General features: G+C 56.0%; 1 protein-coding gene across 1 annotated transcript in view; it reads right to left on the reverse strand.

Annotated features, from left to right (window-relative positions):
- Positions 1-261: 261 nt before the first annotated feature.
- Positions 262-12541, reverse strand: part of VAC14 (VAC14 component of PIKFYVE complex) — a 64240-nt gene continuing 51960 nt past the window's right edge. Inside the window, exons 17-21 of the mRNA XM_032919649.1 lie at positions 5994-6168; positions 5230-5348; positions 4406-4485; positions 2685-2832; positions 262-1142 (exon numbers count right to left, since the gene is read on the reverse strand). Of these exons, the coding sequence (XP_032775540.1) occupies positions 980-1142; positions 2685-2832; positions 4406-4485; positions 5230-5348; positions 5994-6168 (685 nt within the window). The 3' untranslated portion in view covers positions 262-979. The remainder of the gene's footprint in view (positions 1143-2684; positions 2833-4405; positions 4486-5229; positions 5349-5993; positions 6169-12541) is intronic.

A 12541-nucleotide genomic window follows, 5' to 3' on the forward strand; every position in this document is an offset into this window, starting at 1 on the left:
GTCCCTCGGTGCTGTGGGACAGGGTGAAGGCAGCCAGGAAAATGCCTGTCACGGTGTTGTGGTTTCATGACCATGGTCTGGAAGAATTTTGGCAGTGGTTTCTTTTTCCTGCTGAGAAGAGGAGCAGGCAGAGGAGCCCTGCTCGCCTGCGAGCCAACATGGCAGGGCTGGGCCAGCTGGGGGCACAGGTTCGAGCAAGATGCTCCATGCCACCCGATTTTTGGCTCCCCTTGGGAGCAGATCCATGATGGGGAGCCCAGCTCTGCATTGCTCGTTTATTTGATCGTGGGGAGCTTAATGTAGGAACAATGAATCGAGTCTTGGGCTGTGTGCAGTGGGGGTCTCCGCTGTTCCCTGGGAGTTAAGGCTGTGCCATCATCTGTGCCAAGAGCTGGGGGGTTGGAGAGGGTGCGTGATGCAGGGAGGGGACCGAGTGCCACACACAGATCTAAGAGTCCCTGGGTGAGATGCTGCCAGCAGCCTCCAGCACTGCCTCAGAGCAGGAAGGTGGAAGTTGGGCTGGCGAGAGATGGCCAGTGGGCCCTTGTGCTAATTTTCCAGGGTGAGAGGCCAGGGCTTGCTCCCATCTTCCTTTTCCTCTGGTCTTGCTGGCAGGAGGCTGGGTGTTCAGCTGACACTCACTGGGAAGGCATTAGCAAAGCAAAGGGGAGTTTCCTCCTATTGCACGAGATGAGGTGCTTTTCCCTGGCCCTCTCCTGCTGCAACCTATCCCCACATCCCTGTGTCACTCATGGGAGAAGCCAGGCACAGCCTGAGTGTCCCCCACCATGTCCCCCACCATCCACACACACAGCGGTTAGGAAAACCAGCCCCGCACTGAGTGCTCGCCCATCTCCCTCTGCCATTAAACCCACCAGATCCTCCAGTACCCAGCAACTGGTGTCCCCATCCCCTGATCTGTGTCCCCTGGTCCCTGTCCCAATCCCTCTGAGCACCCCCGTGGCTATGGCAGGGATGCTCAGAGGACCACCCGCCGGTCCAACTGCTCTGCCCGCCCGGCTCGCTGGTGTCGTGCTTCTAGGTGCTTGTTTTGGACCTTCTCAAAGTGTTGCAGCAGCTCTGTGTAGTCGATGTTGGACACTGATGTCCCCCTGAGGCCAGTGGTTGCTTTGGTGCTGTCCCTGTGGGGAGGAAGAAGTGTGAGGATGAGAAGGGGCAGGAGGTTCCTGCACCTAGGCAGCACCAAGAGCTTGTCCTGGAAAAGCTGAGCCCAGCACAATCTAGTGATGCTGGTGCCCTATGAAACACTCCCAAAGACCTATTTCCTTTCCCTAAATGCATGAGATGGAGCCCAAGACGTCCTGGGACAGGAGAGAGGAGACCAAGGACCCTCAGGGGATGTTTAACTCCTCCAACACAGATGCTGTCCTAACCCATTTCATCTGAAAGCAGCAAGACTGGTCGGAAAGGATGCCAGAGCCACAAGCCTCAGTTCCCCTGCCTGGTTTTATAAGCAAGCAAAAAATATCTGTGTGTTATGGCAGAGAAGGGCTGGTGGCGGCAGGGACAGCCTCTGGGGATGAGCACCCATGGCTGGAGCCCCGGGGAGCCTGGAATGGCTCCCCGGGGCTCCATCCATGGACGGTCATCCCCAAAAGCTGTCCCCAACACAAAGGATAAGGGGGGACCAAACATGGGATGCCCATCAGGGGACACAAAGGAACCCATAAGAGGATGACAGGCAGCTCTTGAGGCCCTGGTGTCCCCCTTGGGGAGGGGGCAGCTGGGGTTGGCCTGTTATGAAAGCCGGCTTCAGTGTTTGAAGGAATGTAGGTCAGAGTTAATCAGATGCTCAGGCCATCTGACAGCTCTGGTTGCTCAAAAACCCCCACTGATGGGGGTTGGAGCAAAGAAAAGTGGTGGGAGAAGCACATGAAGCTCCCTCCCCAACCCTCCAGTTAAAAAGCAGTGCTGGGTGGTGAGTACAAGCTCAGTGCCGGAGGCCACAAGGGATAAAAGGCGGCACAGGGAAGCAGTTAAAAGCCAAGGAGTGGTGGCAGTGGGGGGTTAATTCAGGAACCTGCCCATCTTTGGAGCTCTTCTTTTTGTTCCCAGGGCTTTGCAAAGGCTTTAATGCAAATAAAAATGCTTAATAACCCTCTGGCTTATTATCTAAGGGATGGAGAGCAAATCCCACCACTGGTGGCCAACGAACTGGGGGGCAGCACCCCTGGGCACAGAGCATGAGGATTTTGGCTGGTTCCCAGGGAGATGCTGCCTTTGAACGTTGCTGCCGGTGGCTCCCCAAAGGCCAGGGATGGGGATGGAGACCAAAAGGTGGTCTCTTGGGTGCTGCAAATGCTCTCTGGGCTGTGGGGAGGACGCTTTGGGAACACCCTGCGTTGCAGGAGTCTCTCTCCATAAACCTCCTTCCTGGCTCTGCTCGTTTCCATAGCGACCCCACAAGTGAAATTTTCCATCACGGATGCCAAATGCCTGTGGATGAGGCACAGCTCTCCCAGGGTTACCAAATATAGACACAAAACCCCGCCCTGAGCCAACACTCCCGGCCACGGGGCATGGAGCAGCCGCGGCTGCAAAGGAGCCAGGGGGCGAAAGCCGGAACCCGGGATGACAGAGATGCTCAGCTGCTGGAGGAGGGGACACACAGAGCTGGTCTGGCTCTGGTGCCGATGCTGGGGGTCCTTCCCCACAGCACTTACATCTGCAAGAGCTCGGGGTTGGGCACGCACTGCAGGCGGTGGGAGAGGAGCTGGAAGGCGCTGCTCTGGGGCAGCAGCATCAGCAGGCCATAGAGAGCCTTGATCAGGTAGGGGTTCTTCTTCACGTCCAGCATCTGCAGTCGGAGGTCTGGAAGAGGAGAGGAAGAGGATGGGGAGGCAGGCAAAATGCCTTTCGCCTCCAGCCCCAACAGCAGGTTCCTTCTGGCCTCTCTGATGGTCCTGGGGAGGCTGTGAGCCTCTGCCAGCCGACACAAGGGGCAAACGCCTGGCACCAGCAGCCTCTCCCCTTCCATTAACTCACGATCTTCGTGTCCTACACAGGCTAGAAGCCCTTCTCCTCACCAGAGCCCCCAGCTGCCAGCTGGGGAAGGGGACAGCAGCTCCCCAGTCTCCCATCCCTGCTACTGCCGATACTTGAGGCTGCCCATGCTGCCTGCCTGAGGACACACACATGTGCAACATGAGATTGCTCCTCAGCTTCTGCAGAATGAGCAGAAATACCGCCCTGGAGCACCACATGTCAGGAGGCCTGGGTGACACCCTCCCAGCGAGTTTCTGGAGCAGAAGGGATCCTCTCCACTCAACCCTGATGGTTACCTGTGTTGGGCCTTGGTGCTACTCAGCAGGGGAATACTACCCTCCTGCTCTATCCCTCCCAGTGCTCATGGGTGGAAGGATCTTCTGAAGCCCTGCAGACAGCCAAGGTCCCACCTCGGGCAGCCCAGGGGACAGGGTGAGAGATCTCTGCCCTGGCATCTCACCTCCGGCTTGCCACTAGCATCTGCGGTGGCTCCCAGCAAAGGCAGCCATGCCCAGGGATGCTCCTCTATATGGCTCAGGTCTGTCACCTAGCCTGAGATTTGGAGAATAAGGTGTGTGGGGAACCCTCAAGGAATAATCTGGGGCCATGGAAAGCCAACACCGACATTTATGTGCCTTAGATGGTAGGAAATTCATCTTCAGGATGAACACATGGTACCATGGAAGAGAACCTGACCGAGGGTCAGCCCATGTCTCTATTGTGTGGCTGCTTTTAACCCTCTTCCCCCAAATATTCTCCAGCCCTGAATCTGTATAGGTCCCCCTCTAAAAAAATCCCTTTCCAGGACATTTCCCAGCACATTCAGTTCCCAGCTCCCCCCTCAGGGAAAAGGAGAACAGGAGCAGCCAAATGCCATCACAGGAAATCAATCCCCTGTGGCCACAGGTCCCCCTGCCACCATCCTGGCTTCCAGCACTACATCCCCAAGCCCCTGGCTGCATTACGCACACTGCTGGGGGGGGCAGGGAGAGAGAAACACCTTTGTGTTTTTTTGGCTTAATTCTCCATTTCTAGAAAAAAAACGCCTTTTTTTCTTGCACACAATGCCACCAAGGGTGGCACACATGGCTCTCCTCACCTGACATTCTACCCACACCCGCCTGGAGATGCTCAGCGTGATCTAGGCTCTCCTCATCCTTCCCTCATCCCTTTGGTGCCAACGCCACTCGCTCCCATAACCTATATCTGGGGGGTAAGGTGCCCCACCTTGTCTCTGGTGGGCAGCTCCAGCGCTGGGCAAAGCTCCCGGCAAGAAGTCTTATAACTTCTGCTCTATTTATTTGTGCTACTGCTTGCGATGCAGGAGCAGGGAGGGGGGACGTGCCTGGGTGGGGGAGCACCACACACCACCGCTTCCCGCATGGTTTTTCCTCCTTACATGTGAATATTGGGCACTCGATGAGCTGCACCAGCTTGTCCACCTCGGTGAGGAAATCCACAGTGACATCCAGATCCCCGCTGGATGGGGCTGTTAAGGATGTTACCTTGGTAAAAGGTGGCCTGGTGGCAGAAGATGGCTCTCCCAGGTGATGCCAAATGCTCCCTGCATCCACAGCTCCTGCAGGACAGGGCTTGCATGCAGGCAGGGCTGAACTGTCTGCAGGGTGGCTAAGGGATGGTAGCAGGAAAGAGGAGGAGCAGGAGGGGATGGGGAAAATGGCAGACTGCCCCAAATCCCAGCAGCTTGCCTAGCCAGAGAGCAGGCAAGAAGATGGTGCAAGGGAGGATGCCTGCTTTTACCTCCTGGCCTGCAGGAGAAACACCTCAGGAAGGGAACCTGAGTGTGTTATTAAGCTTTGTGGTATGGAAAGCTTACCCAGGGAGGTTTGGGATTGCTGGCACGTGAAAATAATCATTCTGCTGCAGGCAGATGGTGAGCTCACCATGAACCGCACCATGCTGGGCGATGCCGGCTCCTCCTCGGGCCAGGAGGGCAAAGCCTTCGTCTTCCTGGGAGGAAGAGGATGCTGAAGTGCCTCCCCACATGGGCAGGGGAAGGTCAAGGCTCAGCCAGTGCATGCTTCCCCCTTTTTACACCACACAAAAGAAGGACAACACAAGGGGAAGGGAGCTGGAGCATGCCCAGCACAGGCTGCCCTGCCCTCACATGGTGGGGACACCACCCTGGTAATGATGGGCTGTGGGCAGGAGGCTGGGCTGGCCTGCAGAGTGACCTTGGTGGCCAGAGGGACCAAAGGATACAATTTCTGGATGAGGTCGTAGGCATGCTTGTAGTTCTGGGTGAGGAAGCAGAGGGACACGGTTGTCACAGGGTTGTGACACCAGGACCGGTACAGGCAGCAGAAGAGGTTACAGCTTTCCTAGGGAAAGAGGGAGTCATTGGGGTTGGGTCACCAGCAAGGATGTGGCATGGAGAGCCACAGGACACTGACAACCCGCTGCATGGCAAGCGCCACCGAGGCATAAAGGGACATTTATAGACCCACCAAGTCCACCTGGTAATGTCATGGGCCCACCAGCCTCAGGAGGTGGAGACTGGGCATGTTTGGGGGATGGCATCACAGGATTAGGGGCTGGAGGATAGTGGCTGTCCCATGCAAGGGGACACCACTGCATCACTGGCCTTCAGCATGAGGAAGACAAGTCTTTTTCCGTCTCCTGCCTTGCTTGGATGTGGCCGGTGCTGGTGGCAGCTGCTCAGCAAACCCCGTGGACACGTTCCCATCAGGGACAGCTGAGGGACCAGAGCCCTGCTCCCGCTGTCACCTGTCCCCTGGCCCGTGTCGGGACAGAGGGAGGGAGATGGCAGCTGCTCGAGGGCTTGGGGAGCACGTTCCCATCCCAGGCGAGAAAGCAAGAGTTGGGCATGTCCTCCAAGCCCCACTCAACTCCTGAAAGGTGGAAGAACGAAGGGGCTGCCCTGGGACCTGCCAGATATGTCCCCAGGTGCCTGCCACCCCCAGTGCATCCCGCCCGGCAGCTGAGCCTGCTCCTGCTGCCCATACCGGGGTCTTCAATTCCTTCAGTTGGTTCCTTAGCTGGAAGAGCTCGGAGGACGTCAGCAGGATAGTGTTCAGGGTGTGGACCATGGTAGAGGCAAACTTGAGGTCTTCTTCCCGAAGAAGTATGTCTGCCATGGAGTGGAAGATGTTTTCTGCATTCAGAAGTAGACAGAGCTGCCTGTGTATCACAGAGGAGAGAAACCAAGGGGGAAGGATGGTTAATGAGCTCAGCAGAGACCCTGACCTGAGCCTGCACATCATCCCCCTCCTCCAGAAAGGAACGGGAGTGAGATACACAGGTTGGGTGAATACAGAAGCACCAGAAGGGTGATGTTGTGGGGCAATATGAGGCTCTGCATTTGGAGGGTGCAGACCTTCACTCCAGGAAAAGGCCAAAAACCAACAGCTGGGCTAAGACACATCCCTAGTCAGGCTGCATGGGGACCCTTCTGGCACCCACCCACCACCGTGGCTTGTTGCCACCTCAAGCCTCACAGTGACCTGCATGAGAGGTTTCAGCACCACTTTCTACCCAGACAACTGCAGGGAGTGTGGTTACAGACGGCATGTGTTGGCCCAGTCACACCGGTACCCACCCGACACCAGGGAATTGCTAGAGAGTAAGGGAGACCACTAGGACAAAGCAATCTCTCCCAGCTCCATGCAACCTGGGAGCCCTGGAGCCAGAGCTTGTCTTTCCCTCTACATCCCCCTTTCTCCCAGTAACCCACCTCATTGCTCTTTGAACTCTTCCATGCTCCAGCTCCCCAGAGATCTGGTGCTGAGGGGCTCTGGAGCTCCAGCCAGAAGCCGGAAGATGCCCCTGCTCCACTCTCCCCAAAACACAGCATAGCTGGCGCCACAGCCCACGTTGATCTGCCCAGCCAGGCCCGGTGGGTCACGGCAGGAATGTCCTGCTTAGCAAACCCTAAGGCATTCCCAAGGTTTTCAACATTTTAGACCAGAAATGAAAAACCACATTTCTTTTTCTTCCATGTTTGTTTGAGTTTCGGGATTTCCTGTTTTTCTCCAGACTCCTGCCTTCTTGGGCAGTTTGTCCAAAGACACCTGAAATGCTGCCCAGTGCTGGCTCAGCTCTCCAGTGCCTGCATCAGGGAGACCTGGAGGAGCCCACCTTGCTTCCCAGCTTCTCCTGAAACTGGGATGGTCCCTGGGTCCCCACATCTTCCTGATAGGCTGACAGGGAACTCTGGCACTGGGGGAGATGCTGGCATCCCCCAGAGCTCCTCTGCTTTCCCCCAACTCCTATCAAGCACCGTTGCCCACCAGATAATCTCAGCTGGCAACCAAAGCCCCCCTGGAGTCATCTCAGAAGGGTTTAGGAGGCAATACAAGGAGCATCCACTTTGAAGGCCAGGTGGCTGGGTGGGAGGTGTTGGATAGCTGCTTGGTTTGGCCAGGAGGTGGGACACATATCTGACCTACGCCCCCCAGGATCACATTTGCACCTCCTGGGGTGAGGAGAAGGAAGGAGGCGAGTTTCCAGCACCTGACCCAGTGGAGAAGGACTGGTGGAAGACTACATGGCTACAGTTAAGACACCAAAGACTCTAAAGCCTGGCGTTTTAGGGATGCAGGAGGTGGATGGGGAATGAAGAAATGGATTTTCCTGCCTCAACTGGAAGGAAAGAACCCCCCACCTCTGACTTCCTCTCATCTCATCCAGCCAAGCAACCCGTCCCTTCTTTACCCAACCCTGTCTCCTCTCCATCAGCAGCTCCTGCATCCTGCGTGGCTGCCGCTGGACAATGAGATGCTCTGTGTGAGCTTTTACATAACCCAGCCCAGCAATCACCCTGGACCCCGCTAAAATGGAATGGGGCTGTGATAAATAAGCTCATTTATCCCAATTATTCTTACGTAACCGGCTGCATTCATGGGGATGAAAACGCTTCCCCGATTTCTTGCTGCTTGGACACAGGGCTGGCTGGAGGAGGAATGGCGATGGAAAAAGGAAGCACCGAGGGAAGGATGGGGAAGGCAGAGGCATTTAGTCCAGTCTGATGGAGCCAAAAGCAAATCAATGGCTCAGCATTGCAGGCAGGATCTAGCCAGTGCCAGCTGCAGCAAAGCAAGCCCAGCCTGGGCAGGTCAAGGCCCAGCCTAAGAGTGAGCCGGCTCCATCCCACCCTTCTCCAGTAAGAGGGGATAGCTGGATGCCTCATCCTTACTGAGCTTCCTCCAGCAGCTGTGCTGGGCAATTGAACCACGAGGTGGGATGATTTACTGTGCCCAGAGAAGGGCTGGGTCCTCCAGGGATAAACACTGGGATAGTTTTACTCCAACTGCAACATGCTGGGTATGCCAGCGCAGCTCTTCTGCTCGTGGTGTTTTACACCTTCCAGGCAGAAAGGCAAAGAAAAGAGACCAAACAAGCTCAGCCAAACCAAAAATGGTTCTCGGGAGCGCTGAGGGCAATTCAGAGACCCCTAAAGCTGCCCTCATCCTCCCATGGCAGGGACATCAGTGAGGTTCTCCTTCCGCTGCTCCTCCGTGCAAGAGGAGGGCTTTTGCCTTCTATAAATAGGAGCTCTGACATTTGGCTGGCTAACACCAAGCGGGGGGCCAAATGCGAGCTGCTTTCTAATTTCAGGCCTGGTTTTGATTAGCAGGAAAGGGCTAGGATTGCTCCCCCTCCTTTCAGTGGCACTGGGAAACTGGAAACTGTCAGGATATTAAAGGAGCAGCTGTGCCGAGTCTATCCCCCCGTTTCGAAGCCATGTCACCCCCAGGGATGCTGACCAGCATGGGCACCATTTTTCCCCCCAGATCTCCCAGGCTCTGCAGGAACCACCAGCAGAATGACTTTGCCAGTGCTCAGCGGCCTCCCCTGATGCAGGCAGAGACCCCAAACTCCCCCCTCCATGAAGCCCCTTAGTTGGCACATCCCAAAAGCGGTCCCCAAAGGAGGGGACAACTGGTTGGCTATGCAGTTGCCCGGTCTCTGTGACAGCAGCCAGCAGCTGAGCCCAACTGCTGGTGGGACTGAGGCGGGGTCCCCTGGAGCCAATCCCCTGGGAGGCTTCAATGGCACGAGAGGAACGCGAGGCTGGCTGGGAGGAAGCAGGGACAGGTGGCTTCAAACTAACCAGGCAGCAGACAGCATGCTCAAGGGTGGCTGAGAAGGGGACAGGACCTCTTATTTCTACGCTCCATAAATCAACTACATACACCCCAGCTGTAAGACTCAGTCACCCAGTTACCAACAAGGCTGGCTGTGGCCTGCCCATCCATCCATCCATCCATCCATCCATCCATCCATCCATCCATCCATCCTCCCACCTGCCTGTGCTTTGACATGATGGAAGGAGCCAGCTAATACCCCCTGAAGCACCATCCCAGCGTGAAGCTGCTCCCCAGCGTTCTCCCTGTATCCCCGTGGGTGACAGGAGCATCCCCTTGCCCATCCCCTTGCCCATGGGAATCAGTGAATCCCCAAGGACCTCCCAGTGTGGGAAAGGAGGGGAAGAAGCATTCCTGAGGAAGCAGCAGCCGCAGAGCATCAGCGCAGCACAGCACCGAGACGTTAGGCAGCCCTTGGCGCAGGCACATGGTGGTGATAATGAAGTGTGGTATTTAGGCCATTAAAATTTAACTCCTTAAATTAAAAGGGTTATTCAAGCCTTTCCAATGGAGCCACAGAATGCAGCTGCAGACAGATGGGATGCTTCAACGAGGAGATAGGGGACATCCCCTGCCCATTGCTGCAGTGGGGCTCTCAAGGGACCCAGAGGTCACAACCAAACCCTGATGTGGGGATAGGACCCTGTCCGCCCCCTAGCCTAAAGGACCCCTCGGCAGGATGATGCTGGCCAAAGGAAGAGCCATGAAAGTCACCAGAAGACATGCCACCTTGGGGTCCCTCCTGTGTGGAGCTGTGCCCCATTAAGCACCAGCAGCCATTGCAGTGATGTCACTGACAATGAAATCCCATCACACTAATTACTGGGGGGGGGGGTAGGAGGGGTTCTGGGGACAAGCCGAAAGCTCCGTGGCATGGATCTGGTGCAGGGTGGGCTGCTGGAACCCAGGGCATGTCAGAATAATGGGACAGATTCAGAGCCACATCTCCAATTAAGGGCAAGCCATGCCATCCCTCCAGCCCTCTTGCTTTGACAGCTCGATGCCTGGAAACCCAACTAATCTAAACATCATCATTCAGGGAGCTGTCAGAGCTCCCATCCCTCCTGCTTGCCCTTTTAACCGCTTCAGCTCTGTCCCCTGCCCTGCGCCACCATGCAGGAATGGGGTAACAGGGGGTCAGGGCAGCCCAATGCTTGCTCAAAGAGGGAGAAAGTCTGGTTTTCCATAAAAATGAAGATGAAATACAGCCCTGCTACAGATGGTGACACAATACCTTCTGCTGGGACCTGCAGGGAGCCCTGGGTGGAGAGCACTGCTGGCCCCATCCTGTCACCCAGCCACACTGTGCGCCATCCGCTGTGTTCAATTAAGCAGGTGCTTCTTCATTAAGCACCAGTGATTCACCTTATTAGCTCTGGGCAAAGACGGAGCTCTGGCAGGGAGAGGATCATGTCTCATCCCATTTCCAGCAACTGGGACAGGGCCAGAGCCAGGGAAGGAGCCAGGCTGGGGCAGTGATGCTCCAAGGGGCTCTGCAACCCTGACTGTGGGGATTGCAATCTCTCCTGCAGCTGCAAGGAGGGCAGAGCTCCCCCATCCTTCCTCCCCACCCTCCTCTTCCTCCGCATCCTTCCTTTCTCCTCCCCAAGGCTTTCCACCACCCTTCCTCCTTGCTCTAGGCCACCTGGGAGATGCCCCAGCTCAACCCGCCTGCCCATGATGCCTGCTCCCAGCCCCCTGAAACCCTCCTGCCGGGAAAAGCAGCATCCCCAGCCTGGCCCAGCAGCTGGGATCCTTTAGGAATTTGCAGAGGAAGCAGAGATAAAATTAGGACAGGAAGGGGAGAGGGAGAAAAGAGCAGGAGGAGCGTCACAGAATCCTGGACTGGTGTAGGTTGGAAGGGACCAAAAAGCTCATCCAGGTCCAACCCCCTGCCACAGGCAGGGACACCTTCCACTAGAGCAGGTTGCTCCAAGCCCCTGTGTCCAACCTGGCCTTGAACACTGCCAGGGATGGGGCAGCCACAGCTTCTCTGGGCAACCTGTGCCAGTGCCTCACCACCCTCACAGGGAAGAACTTCATCCCAAGATCTCATCTCAACCTCCCCTCTGTCAGGTTAAAGTCATTCCCCCTTGTCCTGTCCCTACAGGGCCTTGTCCAAATCCCCTCTCCAGGTTTCTTGTAGCCCCTCTAGGCAATGGAAGCTGCTCTAAGGTCTCCTCAGAGACATCCCATGAGGAGATGTGCAGATCTCAGGAAGGCAGAGACAAGCCATGCACTGCCTTTCCCTGAACAGGGAAAGGTGCAGTGTGTTTCACTGCAAACAGGAAAACCCTCCCAGCCTCTGCAGAGGCTGCCAGCATCACAACTGCTGAAGGAGCTGTGGTACCAGCCTGGCGGTGGGCTTTGGGCTGCCTCAGTTGTAAGGTGCTCCCTAGGGATCCCCAGGGCAACCCAGGGGATCCCCCAGAGGAGCACAGCACAAATGTACAGCAGCATTTCAGATCAGCTTCAGCTTGTGAAACAGCACAGAATCACAGAATCACCTTAAGATCATCCAGTTCCAACCCCCTGCCATGGGCAGGGACACCTACTAGAGCAGGTTGCTCCAAGCTCCATCCAACCTGGCCTTGAACACTGCCAAGGATGGGGCAGCCACAGCTCTTCTGGGCAGTCTGTGCCAGGGCCTCAGCACCCTCACAGGGAAGAACTTCTGCCTAATGTCTAACCTGTACTTCCCCTTTTTCAGTTTAAACCCATCATCCCTTGTCCTATCCCTACAGTCCTTGATGAAGAGTCCCTCTCCAGCATCCTTGTAGGCCCCCTTCAGATACTGGAAGGCTGCTATGAGGTCTCCACACAGCTTCTCTTCTCCAGGCTGAACAGCCCCAATTTTCTCAGCCTGTCTTTGTCACGAAGTAGTCTAGCCCCTGATCACCCTTGTGGCCTCCTCGGGACTTGTTCCAACACCTTCAGCATCTTGGCCCTCCAGAGCCTTAGCCCTCAGCTCCTGCTCTTCATGATGCTCCCCTTGGATGCTGGCTGGCCAGGAGATCTCTGTCCTAGCTGGCAGGATGGCTTCCCCACTGCCCACAAAAACTGTGAGCCCAGCCCAAAGCTGGGCATGTCCACCATGACTTGTGATGAACCCAGCCATGTTCCCACCTTGGACACTGGCTGTCTGAAGAACTGCACCCTTCAAAGAGGTCACCTTCAGGTTATAAAGCAGATATCCAACACCTCTGGGTACTTCCATGATCAGTGAAACACCCACAGCTCCATAGCAAACAGGAATGGGAAACAGGACTGTACCAAAGAGAAGGAAGAGTGTCTGAAGAAGTTTCTTCAAACTAATATCCTCTGGGATGGACCAGAAGCTAAAAGATAACTCAATCTGTAAACTTAATGGTCCACTCAGCCCAAGGCATTGCCCAACTCTTCAATGT

Source organism: Strigops habroptila, chromosome Z (genome assembly GCF_004027225.2).
Source record: "Strigops habroptila isolate Jane chromosome Z, bStrHab1.2.pri, whole genome shotgun sequence".
Lineage (NCBI taxonomy): Eukaryota > Metazoa > Chordata > Aves > Psittaciformes > Psittacidae > Strigops > Strigops habroptila.